This window comes from Apus apus, chromosome 3 (genome assembly GCF_020740795.1).
Source record: "Apus apus isolate bApuApu2 chromosome 3, bApuApu2.pri.cur, whole genome shotgun sequence".
NCBI classification, from domain to species: domain Eukaryota; kingdom Metazoa; phylum Chordata; class Aves; order Apodiformes; family Apodidae; genus Apus; species Apus apus.
The window spans coordinates 104,119,203-104,136,443 of record NC_067284.1 but is presented as its reverse complement, the minus strand read 5'-3'; the positions used below and the strand labels follow the sequence as shown (position 1 = coordinate 104,136,443).

The following is a 17,241-nucleotide window of genomic DNA, read 5'->3' as shown; positions in this document are numbered from 1 at the left end:
ATTCTGTGATTCAATGATATTTCAGGGGTGCCTGCTCCTGTCCCTCAGCAGGCTCTGAAGTCATACAGGGTCACTTGCCCATAGCAGTTTTCACTCATAGACCAGCCTCAATGCATTTGTGGAGGAGGGAACTTGCTCCCCACTGCAATCAGGGAGTTTGTCAGCTAATTGATCACAGATGAGGTTATCAAGAACTTCTTGGCGAGGCTTCCTTTCTGGATTAGTGTGTGTAAATGAAAGAGATAATTCATGAGTAGCCTCTGGAGCACCGCCAGGCACTGGGGGATAATGATACTGCTGAAATGAAACATCACTGGGATGCATGCTGGACTGGGAGAGGATGAGGCAAGGGAGGTCCCAGCGTGTTGGTTTGCCTTATGTCATGCTCTTAGGGGAAATATTTTGAGTGTCAGATTGTCCCCCTTGGAGTGTCTTCTCCCAGATCTTCCTTCTTATGTGTCTTCGCTTTCCTCAATCAGTTTGGTCCCATATCTACATGAGGGTGCCCTGCAGCTTCCTCTTGAGCTCATAGCAAGACTGTGTGTCCTAGAATAATCAAATCACAGGATGGTTTGGGTTGGAAGGGACCTTAAAGGCCACCTAGTCAAACCCCCTGCAGTGAGCATGGACATACACAAATAGATCAGTTTGCTCAGATCCCCGTCCAACCTGACCTGGAATGTTCCCAGGGATGGGAGATCTCCCACCTTTCAGAGCAACCTGGGCCAATTTCTCACCCCACTCAGCATAAACAAATTCTTACTTTTCTCTAGTCTGAATCTCCTCTCTTTCAATTTAAAACCATCATCCCGTGTCCCATCACTAGAGACCCTGCTAAAAAGTCTGTCCCCATCTTTCTTACAGATCCCTGTAAGTAATGAAAGGTGTTCTAAGGTCTCCCTGGAGGCTTCTCTTCTCAGACTTTACTTCCAGCCCCTGGATCATTTCTGTAACCATAATCTGGGTGGCTCCATCCCAATGGAGGTGTGGTCCCATTCCCAGTCCCAATTCCTGCTCTGTTGGGTGAGGAGGATCCCAAGCTGCATCCTACTGCATCTCCCATCTCACTCCATGGAAAGCAAGGAGAGACCAGGTTTCCCTTGCCCTGAAAGGCACCAAGTGTGCATGGGATGAGGCTGGGTAGCCATACTGTAGCCCATGAGGCTCGTTGGTGTCCTCCATCCTCACCCAGGATCAGCTGGCATGGGATAAATGCAGTGTTCTGCCTCTATCCTGGATAAATTACTGCATCTGTAGGTAAAATGATTTATGGCAGGGAGCTGGGAGGGTGGGCTGGGATATGGGACACACCTTGGCATTCGCTTTACCCAGGTTAGATGCTGCAGACAGCAGAAAGTCTGAAAATTATTTCCTGGCTCTCCTTGGATAATAGTTAAATGAGAAAGTGATTGGGCATTCCCAGCCAAAAGTCATGTCATCAGGATACCTCAATCTCTAACGAAGTAGTGTGGCCAGCAGGACCAGGGCAGGGATCATCCCCCCATGCTCAGCACTGATGAGGCTGCACCTCGAATCCTGGGGTCAGTTTTGGGCCCCTCACAACAAGAAGGACATTGAGGGGCTGGAACGTGTCCAGAGAAGGGCAAGGGAGCTGGGGAAGGATCTGGAGCACAAGTGTGATGAGGAGCAGCTGAGGGAACTGGGGGTGTTCAGCCTGGAGAAAAGGAGGCTGAGGGGAAACCTTCTCGCTCTCTACAACCCCCTGAAAGGAGGTTGGAGCTGGGGCAGGGGGTTCTCTTCTCCCAAAAAACAAGAGACAGGACAAGAGGAAACAGCCTCAAGTTGTGCCAGCGGAGGTTTAGATTGGATATTGAGAACGATTTCTTCATTAAAAGGGCTGTCAGGCCCTGGCCCAGGCTGCCCAGGGCAGGGGTGGAGTCCCCATCCCTGGAGGGATCTCAAAGCTGTGTAGCTGTGGTGCTGGGGGGCATGGTTTAGTGGTGGCCTTGGCAGGGCTGGGTTAAGGGTTGGACTGGATGATCTGAAAGGTCTTTTCCAACGGAAACAATTTCGCAATTCTATTAAAATAAAGAAAAAGGTGACCCTATAGCAGGAAGGGTTTATCCTGACACCCATTTGCCCTGACCACAGTTCTTCTGTGCAACGCTGGGCCCAAACCCACCTCACACACTGAGATGTTTTTAATTACCCAGGAGACAGTTTTCCTTTCTGGAAGGGAAAGTCTCAGTACGATTCAGTGATTAAATATTAGCATTTTAATAAGATTTCCTCCTGCTGTGTTATGAAGTAGGTATTAACTGGAAATAAAAAATAACTGGAAATAAAAATTCAGTGGAGCATGGGTGGGTGAGGGTATCCTATGGAGATCAGCTGGAAGCACAGGGCAACGCAGGAGCTGGGTATCCATGGGAAAACTCAGTTATTTCAAGAACTGATGCATGTGCTTGGCTGCTCTCCCTGGGCTTCCCCTCCCCAGAAGCAGGTCTGGTCACTCCTCCTCTCATCCCATCTCTGCTCCCAGCTGACTGGAGGGTCTGGGGGCTTTTCTGTGCAGGCAGAGCAGCTGGAGGTCCTCATCCCAGATCCCTGTCCCAAGGCAATGCCCAGCAGACTGGGGGATGAGAGGGTGGAAGGACACTGCCATCTGTCTGGGTGGGCCTACATGGCTGCAGAGAATAATAGAATCCTAGACTGGTTTGGGTGGGAAAAGACTTTAAAGATCATCCAGTCACAACCCCCTGCCATGGGCAGGGACATCTCCCACTAGAGCAGGTTGTTCCAAGCCCCATCCAACCTGGCCTTGAACACTGCCAGGGATGGGGCAGCCACAGCTGCTCTGGGCAGCCTGGGCCAGTGTCTCACCACCCTCACAGCAAAGAATTTCTTCCTCAGATCTCATCCCAGTCTCCCCTCTTGCACCTTGAAACTGTTCCCCCCAAATCCTTTTGCTCCAGGCCCTTGTAAAAAGGTCCATGCTGTTGAACCCACCTGTGCAGATCCTCTGATCTCTGCAGGAGCTGGAGTGGTTTTCCTTGGGCAGCTGGTTCTGAATCCCATCCCTGGGCATCAAGCATGCTTCTGGGATGGGTAGACCTGCATCCCAATCCCCTGAATCATAGAATCATTTCTATTTGGAAAGACCTTTAAAAACATCCAGTTAAACCATTAAAAGACTTGAGGAGCCCTCATTGACCCAACATGAAGCTGCTGCAGGAGCTGCCACAATCCTCACCCAGGGGTTTGCTCCACGTCCTCTGCACTGCATTAGATGGGACAAGGCTTGAACACACCAATTAAGCACACTCTAGAAAAAAAACAAACAACTTCTTAATTAGCTCTTAAAGCAGGTTCATGTGATGTTTGGTGCCAGGGCCACCACAGCCACCCCTGCAGACTCTGGCCCTAGGGCCTCACTGCCATCAGAGCAGTGCAGCCCTCACCCATGTCCCCCACCCTGGCTGCCCCTCACCTGGTTGTAACCAACCTGTTTTCCCTCTCCCCTCTCCAGGGCTTTCCTTCTACACCCGAGTGCTTGAGAACTGCGAGGATGAGGCCAGGTTTGATGAGGTAAGACAAGACGTGTTCTCCTCCTGGTCTGTGTCCCGATGAACATCCCTGTTCCCCAGGGTGTTGGCATCTCCTTTGCCTGCTCCAGGGTTTCTCCTAACAGGTACCAAGTGGGTCTCTTGGCCCTGGTCTGGCTGAGGCTGAGGACACAGAGTGGAGTAGCCCTACAGCATCTCCCTGGGGGGTGATTAAAATGAAAATTAATTAAAATGTTTTAAAAGTTCTAAAAATCCATGTTCCTTGCACTGCAATTTCAGAAAAAATTGCTTGTTTCCACTGGGCAAATCTGGTTGGGCTCTCAGCTCACGTTTTCCTTGCCTGAAGGGGGAAAAATTCCTCCATGTTTCAAATCCCTGGGGCTGCAGTTGCTGATGCTCAGTCTGACATCCCCCACCCTGTGGCTCACACTGGGTGACAAGGCAGTGGATCTGCTCTGGGTGCCCATGGGATGGTGTATCAGCACTGGGTGACGACCCAATGGATCTTCTTTGGGTGCCCATTGGATGATGTTTGGGCACTGGATGACAAGCCAGTTGATCTCCTTGGGGTGCCCATGGGATGATGTATCAGCCTGTAGTGCTTGGCTTTGGGTTTGAAAGGGAGAGAGAAGGAACTGAACCCCAAGTTCTGTGTGGCTTTAGAATTTTTTTCTCCAGGAGTTACTGAGAAAGCTTTCTGTGCTGATTGAAGTAATGTCACCCACACAGGCAGGGAGAAGAGGAGCTGTTAAGAAGTTGCATTCAAAATGGAAATGGGCTTTCAAAAGAGAGTGGATGTTTTCTCTGATTGCTTCATGTTTCCTGTAGAAGATAACTCATTCCCAGGGGCTGGAGAATAGGGAATCCTAGCAGGAGCATTCAGATCTTTAAATTGTTGATTGCTTTCTAAAGCTTTTTCCACTTTCAGAAAATAAGGCTTCATTCCAGTTCTGGGCATGGGATGTTTTTGTAGGATGATAAATCCCAGCTGGTGGTGGGACCTGTGGTGGTCCCAGCTGGTGCAGCCAGGATCCTGCCCATTTGCTCCCTGCCCCTCCACAGCCCTGGCATGGGTTAGTCCTTGCTCCAGGTTTTAGGGGAAGAGCTTAATCTCCAGCTCCCCTAAGCTTTCAGGGAGGATTAATGAGTAGAGGAAGCCCATGGTGTGGGCAGGGTGGCATCTGCCACCAGGGTTGCATGGAATTGGTGAGGCACAGCAAGAAGGAGGCTGGAAATAAGACTCCAGCCACACTCCTACCAAGCTGAGGTGGGTGGGGGGAAGCTGCAATTGTTAACAGGATGCAGGTTTCCATAGATCTGGAGGCAGCCATTTGTTAGTATAATAACTGGTGGGAATAACAACCAAGGAGATGTGCACCAGCAGAGCTTCCTGTGTCTCAAAAATCCTTGTGGTGTGCATGAGGAGATCCTTCCCTGCCAGGTCAGGCTTGCTGGGATGCCAGACACCAGCTCATCAGAGTGCTTTGTGCTGCACAGCAGTCTTGGATCATCCCAGCCCCTCTCTGAGCATCCCAGACAAGCTCAATGCAACCCAGCCTTTCTGGGAGCATCCCAGCCCTGTTCTGAGCATCCCAGCCCCTCTCTGAGCATCCCAGCTTCTGTTGGTAAAGCTTGTGATGTACAAAATTGAGGTGTCTTCTTGGTGAGCCCTGATGGTTGGAGCTGGATCAGGGGGTGCCAGCTCAGCCCTGGGCAGGTGATTGCTCCATTCTACAAGTTTTTGCCATGAGCAGACTGGGATGCATGGTGGGGCTGGGGCTGGGGTTGAAAGCCCTGCAGGGACACCCTGAACAAGAAGCTCAGAATTTCCTCCTGTTTTCCCCTCAAAATGGTGTAAAATGGTACCCTTGTATGTGTGTGTGGGGAGGTGTGATTTGGATGAGGGGATGTCTCATTGCCCATGTGGGTTTTGAAGCTGTTGCCTCTGTGAGAGGACAAGAAAAGGGGTGAGGATGAAGACCATGCTTCCTCCCTGCCAAAAATTCACATTAGGTTCCTGTAAAGCCAAAGGGTTTTTTGAGATAACAAGGACATCAGCTTTCCCTACCAGCCCTTAACATTCATGAAGACCAGGCTGAATTTGGGCTGCCCTGGTGGTTTCATTTGTTTGGTTTCACTCAATTTCTTTTGCAATTATTTTTAATTCATTCTTTAATGAATTATGCAAGAACTGTGCTTCTTCAGACCTTGGCAAAGATGAGCTGCTGGCTATTCCAGAGGGTGGCTACGGCCCCATGGCTTTATTCTACTTAATCAGAAACAGCAGCAGCACTCCAAAGGGTTTCTTCTTGAAGGGGCTTGTCTGTGGCTCCCCCTCAGGCACCCAAGGAAGGGAATGTGACACCAGAGATGGTGCTGGGCATGGAGAGCATGGATGAGTCCTGTGTGGTTTTCCTTGCCTGGATTCAGTCTCTCCTAAAGGGACCAGGACAGGCTTAAGTGCTGCTGTCAGAAAAGCCAAGGCTCAGAGCTACAACATCTGGAAATGCCCCTGGAGATACCCTTAAAAACATCTGGAAATGCCCCTTCTTGATCAGGCTTGGAGATGACAGGCAGGAGCATCATCCAGCCAAGGCTCCCAGGTGCTGCAGAAAAAGGGGTGACATGACTTAAGAGGGGGGACTTGGCTTCAAAAGGGTTGACAGGGCTTGCAGAGCTGCCCTTTCCCAGCTCCCTTGAAGCTGTCCCACTGGAATGTCTGGCTTCTCCATCCAGCCAAAACATTTCTCTGCCTCCATCCTTCTTTTTCCCCGCTTCATTAACAAAACCAGATAAACCCAGCAGATACCACTTCCTTGGCTTTACACAGAGCTTTTACAGAGGCTTTTCACAAGAAAACCAGTGAGGAAAAAAAAGGCAGAGAAGGCTTCAGGAGCAGCCCCAGCCCCCAGCAGTGCTGGAGGGATGGATGCACTCCTGGACCAGTGCTGCTGGTGATTCCTGATGGGAAGGAATCAGGGAGAACATCCCATGGGCACTCAGGATGGTACTGAACCCTGTGCTGGGAGCTGCTTGCTATCAACTTGGCTGTCAACAGTGGCACTCAGAGATGCTGCCCCAGCTGTGGGACTATTATTATCCATGTTAAGACTAATGAAAAGAAAGCTTAGGAATCCTTAAGTAGTTGTGCTGTAGTGTATTTTCAACTGACATCCAGATCTGAGATGTTATTTTTGATTTATCAGAGCACTAAATAGTGCTGATTGGAATAAATATTCATTCTTAGCAAATCCCTGTGTGTTTGTGGATGCCTCCATTACATCTCCTCTCCATCCCTTCTCCACCCAGCCTGGCTTTGTGCTTGGGGTTGCCCTGACCCAAGTGCAGGACCTTGCATTTGGCATTGTTGGACCTCAGGAGGTTCTCATGGACCCATTTCTCCAGCTTGTCGAGGTCCCTCTGGATGCCATCCCATCCCTCAGGAGTGTCAACTGCTCCATTTACCTTGGAGTCATCTGCAAACTTGCTTGAGACAGAGCCTGTGCCAGGTGCTTTGAGCAGGATCCCCATCTCCATCTTCCTTCCTGGAGGTGCATAACCTGGGTGACATTGATTTGCCTCTCCCTGTTGCAAAGGGAGAGTTGGCTTGAGCCAAAGGTGGTGCATCCCCACAGGCAGCGAGGACCATCTGAAAAGCCAAATGAAAGAGTTTAGGTGGCACCTCAGCTTGGTGTGAGAAGATAGAGCTGAGGGAGCTGAAGCCCATCAATTCAAAGCAGAAATAGGGCACGAACGTTTATCACTGAGGGCAATCAGCTGTGGAAACCACTTACCTGGAACTGTAATTAAATGTTGCTGATTGAATTCTGGGAGTGTGGTTGTTGTGGTTTTGTTTGTTTTTTTTCCTGCTAAAAATGTGTTCTGCCTGAGTTACAAGCTGCATCTGCTTTTGATTTAGGAGCCACTGAGCAAAACACAAACATCTATGAACTGGGTTGTTGAAGAGGTCAGGCTGTAATAGTCCATTCCAGGCTTAAAAGAGAATAATAATTAAAAAAATATGTATGTTGGAAGAAAAACCTTATCACCCAGCTCCTTTGAGCAGAGTTTTCTGCCAAGGCTGTAACTCAGAGAGATAAGCACAGAGACTTGGCCTTTTCTGGGGGGTGGATTTTGGGCAGGTTCCAGAGCTTGGTGCCCTCCTTTCATCTGAGGCATAAAGTCATGGCTGGACAGTCTGTCCAGGAAGGATAAAAAGAGTGTGACCCCTGCCAAAGGTGAGCCACAGCTTGGTTTGTACCCAAGATGTGCCTGAGCTTCTCCAGTGATGGAGAGCCCAGATGAGAGGTGTTGATTTAGGGACAGACTTTGCAGCATGGCCTGTAGTGATGAGACATGGGGTGATGGTTTTAACTGAATTCATTTAACTTTTCTGTAGGCCCCTTTCAAGTACTGGAAGGTGCTCTAAGATCTCCCTGGAGATCTCTCTTCTCCAGGCTGAACAGCCCCAACTCTCTCAGCCTGTCTTCAGAGCAGAGCTGCTCCAGCCTTTGGGTCATCTTGGTGGCCCTTCTCTGGACCCTCTCCAACAGGTCTATATCTTTCTTGTGCTGAGGGCCCCAGAACTGTACACAGTATTCTGGGTGTGGTCTCACCAGAGCAGAGGGGTAGAGTCACCTCCCTGGCCCTGATCTAGTTGAAGATGTCCCTGCTCACTGCAGGGGCTTGGACTAGATGGCCTTTAAAGTTCCCTTCCCATCCAAACCATTCTATGGCTCAGAGAGGTAACTTCTAAACATCTAAGACAAGGTGGTAAAATCCCAACCCTGATTTTAATCCCTGAACCAAGATCATCTGCATTCTGTCCTAAAAGATTTAGCCAAATCCAGGGGATATGCAGCAGAATTAATATCTGAGCCCTTTTCTGAAGCCCAGTTCTAAGAAATCAGGAACTACACCATGAAAGTCTGATTTCCCTGGAAGTGTTCAAGGTCAGGTTGGTTGGGGCTTGGAGCAATGTGGTCTAGTGGGGTCCATGGCAGGGGATTGCAACTAGGAGGTCTTTAAGGTCCATTCCAACCCAAACCATTCTGGGATTCTATTATTTCCAACAGTAGAAAATGGAACCCTGCATTGCACCCCCAGGGTTTTAGGTAAAACGCCAAGTGCTTTAAAGCAAATTGCATTAGTGGCTCCAGATCTGTGGGTCCCTCTGGACCAGGAAGCATGCAAGCATGTGTTCAGGCACAGGTGCAAGGAGTGCTCCCAGAAATGGGCCCAGGCTGCCCAGGGCAGTGGTGGAGTCCCCATCCTTGGAGGGATTCCAAAGCCATGTAGCTGTGGTGCTGGGGGGCATGGTTTAGTGGTGGCCTTGGAAGTGCTGGGTTAATGGTTGGACTCAGTCTTAAAGGTCATTTCCAACCAAAACTGATTCTGTTGTCTGACTCTCACACAGCACATTGCAGAGCACAGCAGATGGGAGCTCACTCCTCCATGCCATCCATCGCTTGCTGGTCTCCCATGGGCTTTGCTGCAGCAGCAGCAGCCGATGGGCTGTGGGATGAATATCCCCTGACGAGCTGCTTGGTGGGGAAAGCTGTCAGCAAGGCTGTTCATTGGGACCCTGGGAGCCTTTCCAGGCCACCACACTTTCCAGATTGTTTATTTTGCTGCCTGACAAACATCTAGTTGAGGGAGGATGCCTGCACATCTTTAGCTGGGGAGGGACATTTGACAAGGGCAAGGAGTGATGGCATGAGGAGGAACAGTTTCAAGCTGCAAGTGGGGAAATTGTGATGAGATCTAAGGAATAATGTCTTTGCTGTGAGGGTGGTGAGACCCTGGCCCAGGTTGCCCAGAGCAGCTGTGGCTGCCCCATCCCTGGCAGTGTTGAAGGCCAGGTTGGATGGGGCTTGGAGCATCTGGTGTAGTGGGAGGTGTCCCTGCCCATGGCAGGGGGTTGGGACTGGATGATCTTTAAGGCCCCATCCAACCCAAACTAATCTGGGATTCTGTTATTTCTGTACCTTATCTTGGAAGCCACACTCATTACAGGGACATTGGACTAGATAGTCTTTAATGTCCCTTCCAACCTGAACCCTCTTGTGACTCTACAATCCATGCAGAAGTCATGTCTCTTGAACTTGGGCTTTCTGTCTCCATCTCATAAGCAACCAGAAGTCCTAATCTTGGCAGAGCAACTAATCCCTGAGTAAACTACCCCTGCTGTTAAAAGTGAAGACTTTGCATGGAGAAGGTGTAAGTTCTGGTCTCGTCCATCTCTGGGCAGACACTGGGAAAATCACCTCCTGCTATAAGGCAGGATGGTGTGTCCTCTGCCCAGCTGAAGCTATAGGCAATAGGTGGGACCCCAGTTCAGCATCCAGAACATTGTGGGAGGTTGGTGAGCTGCTGCTGTCCTCGTGACATGGTGGACTCTGTCCCCTTCACCAGCATGTCTGAGGGCTGTGTTGGAGAGGAGAGGCTGGAGGCAGGAACACCTGGTGAATCTCAACCTACACATGTTGAGGAGCAGCCAGTGAGGACAACCTCTTGGGCCAGAGAGGCATGGTGATGGCAGGAGGGAGCAGGCAGCTTGTAATTAATCTTGGGATTGCTGATTACATTTATCTACCTACTGGTGCCGACTGATGGACCATCCAAGCCATGGGAAGGAGAGCCCAAAGTAACTGAGGCTGCAGAATGTGGTGTAGGGCCAGACCATAACAAAAATGATACCACTGTCATCGAGCCCTTTCAAGTTTTCTTTTATATTCCAGCTTTTTTTTTTTTTTTCCCATTTGCTTCCTTGACTCACTGCAGAAAACATAAAAATAGCTTAAAAACCCAAGTGTTGGCATGTTTCTGAAGAGTCACTGATTTCTTCCTGTTGAAGTTGCTTGATAAGCTCTTTCCCTTCAAGACTGTCAGAGAGGCAGGGCTCAACCCTCTGCCTCCACCTCTGGGGCCTCATATTCCCATCCCACATGGCCATGGGCTGTGCTTGGTTTTGGGAGGCCAGAGGAGACTCACGACTTAGAAAACTGAAGGCAGCTCAGGTGGTTTCTCCTGGCAGAGGTGCTTCTTGCCTTGGAGAGCAAAAAAAAACCCCAAATTAAAGTTATTGGTATAAATATACATATGGGTTTTTTGTTTATGTATAAATGCACAGATGCATTAATGTAAAATGTGTATAAAATTGAAAAATATATCCACATTTATACAAGCTGTATTTATAGTCATATTTTATATACAAAATGTTTGGCACTGAGACACGTTCTTCATGAGACTCATGTAACACAGTCCTGTCTGACATTTTTGCTGGGAAAAAAAATAGGCTTATTGGCCTTTTTTCGTGGTCATCTGGCTAGTTGGGGTAGTTAGCTTATTTCCCTGGTCATCTCAGCTCCATCCCCATGGGCTCTGGAGCAGCTCCCTAAACCAAGCCTGACATGTCCCTCCCATCCTCTCTCCACAGACCTTCCGCTGGCCAGTGGCAAGCAGCATTGATGGGAACGAGATCCTGGAGATCCAGGTGTTCAACTACAGCAAGGTCTTCACCAACAGGTGAGAAGGTGGTCTGTTGTTGCCTCCCATCAATCCCCAGGTCCTCTCTAGTGGGAAGAATCACAAAATCACAGAACTGTCAGAGTTGGAAGGGCCCTCTAGAGATCATCTACTCCAACTGCCCCTCTAAAGCAGGATCCCCTAGAGCACATTACTCAGGACTGCATCCAGGCAGGTCTTGAATATCTCCAGAGAAGGAGACTCCTCAACCTCCCTGGGCAGCCTGTCCCAGTGCTCTGTCACCCTCACTGTAAGGAAGTTTTTCCTCATGTGTAAATGTTCCAGCTTGTTCCCGTATTTCCTTGTCCTGTCACTGGGTCCTGCTGAAAAGAGTCTGACTCCATCCTCCTTGCACCCACCCTGTAGATACTTACAGGCATTAATAAGGTCTCCCCTAAGCCTTCTCTTCTCCAGGCTGAGGGGTCCCAGCTCTCTCAGCCTTTCCTCATAAGGGAGATGCTCCAATGCCCCAGTCGTCTTTGTTGCCCTTCACTGGACTCTCTCTAGTAGTCTGTGTTTGGTTTGGAGATGGAAGGGTGAGGAAGATGTTGGTGATGTCTCCCAGGAAGTGCAAGGAAGCTGAGATGCAACACCTGCAGCTCAGTGAGTTGATGCTAGCCATCAGCAACTGGATGGTGGCTGGTGCCGTGTCCGTGCCATGGTTTTCCCAAGGTGCTGCCCTTCAGTTCAGTGCAACTTCATAGAATGATTGACTCATGGAGTGGTTTGGGTGGGAAGGGACCTTTAAAGCTCATTTAGTCCAACCCCCCTGCAGTGAGCATGGACATCTGCAACTAGACCAGGTTGCTCAGAGCCCCATCCAAGCTGACCTGAAATGTTTCCAAGGATGGGGCTTCTACCACCTCTCTGGGCAATTTGCATCTGTTTAAGAGAAACTGAAAACTTTTGGATCATCACCAAGGTGGCAGTTGATCCTTCTGTGTACGTCCAGAGCTTTTGCAAATTCTGCCAGTGTTTATTTATCTTATTCTTGCAGTTTTTTCTCACACAGATCCCACGGTGGTTGTCATGCCTCCTGTGTTATGTGTGATGTTATGAATGTTTTTTAAGGTTTTTAGAGTCTTAAGTTTTGCCCCCACATTAATAACGAACACGAGAGAAGGAATTATTGTCTTAGTGTGTTTCATACATTTATCCATCCTGTCATTGCAAAAAATAAGGGAGCATTTCACAATAGCATGAACTGCACATGGGAATTGTTCTACAGAAGATTTACAGTGACATTAAAGAGAGAAAAGGGAAAAAAAGAGGGAACATTTCATAATAGCATGAAGTGCACATGGGAATTGTCCTACAGAACATTTACTCTGACATTAAAGAGAGAAAAGGGGAAAAAAGAGCCAAACAAGGGCTCTTGCTTGGGATTGGATGTTGCACTAACATTTTTTTCCCTGAAATCCAGTGTTTTCCCCAGCTGGGAGCTCAGCAGGGTCTCCTCAGCATCTCCCAGGTGCGTGTTCATGCAGAAGTTTGCTTCAAAGCTAAAAAAATCAGGAGACAGATGGCATGCAGGGCAGGCATGCTAAATAGACATGATTTATTTTTTTAAAAGCAAAAAAAATCCCCAAAAAGGCAAATTAATCCAAACAACAAACTGAAAAAAAAAGTACCTGTCTTTGTCTTGTGTTTAAGTAGGAGAAGGAAAGTTGAAAACATTTGTTTGATTCAGTTGCCCTCTTGGAGGAGAAAGAGGAGAAGCCCCTGGAGGGTCCCAGCCCAGGAGGATGAGTTGGATGGGGAGAGTATGGCAGATACAGGCAGAAGAGTTGTTCAGGGCTTGTGGGAAGATCTCAGCTCAGCCACAGGAGCCATAGGTAATACAAGGCACTTTGACTTGTGTTCAGACCATCTCTTGTAGGCACCTGCATGGAGATGGTGCAGTTGTGGTGGTCACTAAGTTCATGAGTGATGGGCACATGGAATAGGAGGCCTGAATAATTTCTGCAGCCCTGAACTGTCCCAGGATCCATGCAAGATCTCTTTATCTTCTGCTGAGATCTCCACTAGCTCAAGAAATGCTTTTGTGCTGCAACCCCATCTTCAACATGAACTGAGCTGTGCCACTAACATAACAGTTTCAAGCTGAAAGAGGGAAGATTGGGATGAGATCTGAGGAAGAAATTCTTTGCTGTGAGGGTGGTGAGACACTGGCCCAGGTTGCCCAGAGCAGCTGTGGCTGCCCCATCCCTGGCAGTGTTGAAGGCCAGGTTGGATGGGGCTTGGAGCAACCTGGTCTGGTGGGAGCTCATGGCAGGGGGTTGTGACTGGATGATCTTTAAGGTCCTTTCCGATCCAAACTGTTCTGGGATTCCATGATTAACTTTATTCCTCCTCATTAAGGTATGACCACATCTGCAGTGAGCAGGAACACCCCAAGAAAATTGGCTTCTTCTGTCAATATAGTCCCCCTCTGGTACAAAGAAACCCCCACAGAAAATCATGGAATCTTTGTGGTTGGAAAATACTTTTAAGATCATCAGGTCCAACCGTTACCCCAGCACTGCCAAGGCCACCACTAAACCATGTCCCTCAGCACCACAGCTACACAGCTTTGAAATCCCTCCAGGGATGGGGACTCCACCACTGCCCTGGGCAGCCTGGGCCAGGGCCTGACAGCCCTTTCCAGGAAGAAATTGTTCCCAGTATCCAATCTAAGCCTCCCCTGGCACAATTTGAGGTTGTTTCCTTTTGTCCTGTCACGTGTTCCTTGGGAGAAGAGACATGCTGTCTGAGCTGAGGCAGCTGGGCTTTCCCATCATGATGTCCACAGCTCAGAAAACCTGGAGCATCTCTGCCTGTTGCTCACCAGATATTTTCTGCCCTTGAAAGTCCTTGCACATTTGTAGCCAAATCATGGAAACCCAGACTGGTTTGGGCTTCAAGAGACCTTGAAGGTCATCTAGTTCCACACTCCTGCAACCCTCAGCCTTGTTTATGAGAAGTTTTTTATTAACTCAAATAATCTTTGCAGCTCTTCATCCTACTAATGTTCAACTTGCAACGTCCTCCCTCTAATGTACAGGCACAGGCTGGATGCATCCCCTTCTGCCCTGCATCTCCACAGCTCTGCAGATGGAGAATGGAACACCTCTCCCTTCCCCCCGTTCCTTCTCCCTTCATACATTTATGGATCAATTGGTTGTTTATTCACCATCTCAGTGCACCCCACTTTCCAGAGCTGTTCCTCATGGAAGTCGGGTCCACTTTCTACCAGGCCAAGGTGCAGATGCTGCTTCTTGGCAGGGTTTTTGGCACATGAGTGCCCTGCTTGTTTGGCTCAGGAACATCCCAAGGTTCTTGCTGCCTCCATGCTCTTCTGGTTGACTGCTCTGTCAATCTTCAAATTATTTGAAAATTGGATTCAAAGTTATTTTTACATCCCACTCACTGCTGTTGTAGTCATGGGCTGAATAGCAAAACTGCACCATGGTGCTGTCACTCAGAAATGACTCTCAGCGGATGCCCCATTTTTATAGATTCTCCATTAACCTGCTCTTGTCAGGGTGAGGCCCTGAGAGCAGGCAGGGTTAAACACAAATGTTTGGTAAGAACCTGCTCCCTCCAGGCAGTCACCAAACAAACCAACAATCAAACCGAGCTGGTTCTCACAGGCTCATAAACTTGACCTTGAATGTCACTGATTTCACCCCAGTTTTTAATTGCTTATTCATTGACTCCTGTATAAACTTTCCTACTCTTTTCCTGGGGTGGCTGCCAGGTTATCCCAGCTCTCTCCATTCACCCTTTAGAGACTTTTTGCTGGGATTGCTCTATTATTCCACCTTCGTTAAAAATTGATATCCGTGGATCAGAGGTGGCTGGTTCTGTTATGAATAAACAAACACAAACTACCCCTGGCCTGCTACAGCCAACAAAATATTTATTCAGCACATTCACCTGCTTTGCATCCTTATGGGCACAAACAGGAACTGCTGCTGCTCCTGCTTCTGGGGTGTGACTGGAAATCATGGACTCATCGACTCACAGAATGGCTTGGGTTGGAAGGGATCTTTTATGGTCCTTCCTTCCCAAAGGGACCTTCCTTCATCTAGTCCAACTCTCCTGCAGTGGGCAGGGACACCTCCCACTAGACCAGGTTGCTCCAAGCCCCATCCAACCTGGCCTTCAACACTGCCAGGGATGGGGCAGCCACAGCTGCTCTGGGCAACCTGGGCCAGTGTCTCACCACCCTCACAGCAAAGAATTTCTTCCAAGGATCTCATCTCAATCTCCCCTCTTGCAGCTTGAAAATGTTCCCTCTAATTCCATTGCTCCATACCCTTATCAAACATCCCTCCTCATCTTTCCTGTAACCCCTTCAGGTACTGGAAGGTGCTCTAAAGTCTCCCCTTCTGGAGACTTCTTCAGGCTGAACAACCCCAACTCTCAGCCTGTCTCCAGAGCAGAGCTGCTCCAGCCCTCAAATCATTTCCATGGCCTCCTCTGGACTTGCTCCAGCAGCTCTGTGTTCTTGTGTTGTTAACCCCAGAACTGGACCCAGCACTGCAAGAGTGGTCTCACATCTGCTGTTGATCCAAAGTTTTATCTGCCAACCCTGTCTCAGACATCCTAGGACATCCATGTGGTAACAGGTACTTATGTTTAGGTAATGGAGCTGATACCCTAATGGCTGGAAAGTGGCCTGGGAGAGCCAGAAGCAGCAAAGCCTTTCCCATGGCAACAAGAAGTTAAGAAATGGCTCCTGGCTGAATGATGGACTGAAAATGCAGAAGTTTGCCCAGAAAAGCTGTGGCTAGCCCATCACTGGAAGTGTTCAAGACCAGGTTGTGTAGAGCTTGGAACAACCTAGTCTAGTGGAAGGTGTCTCTGCCGATGCCAGGGGGGTTGGAACTAGGTTATTTTTAACCCAAACTGTTCTGAGATTCTAAGTTCCCTGAAGCAGAAGACAACCAGAAGCCCAAAAAAATGCAACGACAGGAGAGCCCTAGTCCAACCCTACAAGCTGCCTACTGATGAGGGAAGGAATCCCTTTCAGACCTGAATGTCCATGGCAGGAATCAACTTAGCAGGAAGCAACTTGCAGAATAAACTACTCCAGGTTCTAAATATAAAGAGATTATCCAGAGATTTCTGTTTGGACTCAGAGCATTTCTCCTGCTGGCTAAAAAAATATCTCTACCAAGGCACAGATGATGAACCTGGCCCCATCCCACCCCAGGCAGCTGGTGATGAGCACCTCCTGCAAGGGAATGCAAGGAATTTCTGGTACAAAAAAATGATATTGAAGCCCAGGGTCACACACTGGTGCTGTAAATGCAGCTCATCCTTCCTGCTCAGGAATTAGTTGGAGGAGGAGGACAGACAGACATAAATCTTAGCAAGGATGGAGAGGAGTGGGGGAGAAGCCGAGTCCTGGCCCTGGAAAGCTGAGTCCTGGGCTCTGTGAATAATTCACAGGCAGCTGATTAATGCTCTTTATCAAAGCCCCAGATAAAGGCAGGACACCTGATGCAAGTCCCCCCTGAATAATGGAGAGAGCTGGTGCCCAGACGTGGCTTTTGTGGCTCATTGAGTGGCTTTTGTTTTCCTGCCTCAGTGGCCATCAGCATGCAGCTAATTAGCTGGTAAACTAATCCCTTCCTGGCCAGCCGGGTACCTCAGCCTCCCTGCAGCAGCTGAGGGTGTGATGGCTCCTCAGAAGGGTCATGGGCTGCAGTGGGTCTTGGTTTTGGTACAATGAGTGTCCCTGGGAGCCGCTCCTCAGGGCCCTGGGCGTCTGAGTGCCTAAAGAACATGGCAGAGCATGGAGGTGCAGAGGCAGTTCATGGGAACAGCTCAAATGGGCCAGATCATCAGTGGGCTGGAGCAGCTCTGCTCTGGAGACAGGCTGAGAGAGTTGGGGTTGTTCACCCTAAGAAGAAGAGAAGGCTCCAGAAGGAGAGATCTTAGAGCACCTTTCAGTACCTGAAGGAGCTACGGGAAAGCTGGGGAGGGACATTTGACAAGGGCAGGGAGTGATGGGAGAAGGGGAATGGTTTCAAGCTGCAAGAGGGGAGATTGAGATGAGATCTTAGGAGGAAATCCTTTGCTGTGAGGGTGGTGAGACACTGGCCCAGGTTGCCCAGAGCAGCTGTGGCTGCCCCATCCCTGGCAGTGTTGAAGGCCAGGCTGGATGGGGCTTGGAGCAACCTGGTCCAGTGGGAGG

At 49.2% G+C, this 17,241-nt stretch overlaps 1 protein-coding gene across 1 annotated transcript in view; it reads left to right on the top strand.

The window, feature by feature from the left end:
* The window catches only part of OTOF (otoferlin), a 133,474-nt gene that overhangs the window by 38,373 nt on the left and 77,860 nt on the right, over window positions 1-17,241 (top strand). The window contains exons 2-3 of the mRNA XM_051615858.1: window positions 3,491-3,549; window positions 10,966-11,054. Coding sequence (XP_051471818.1) covers window positions 3,491-3,549; window positions 10,966-11,054 — 148 coding nt within the window. The remainder of the gene's footprint in view (window positions 1-3,490; window positions 3,550-10,965; window positions 11,055-17,241) is intronic.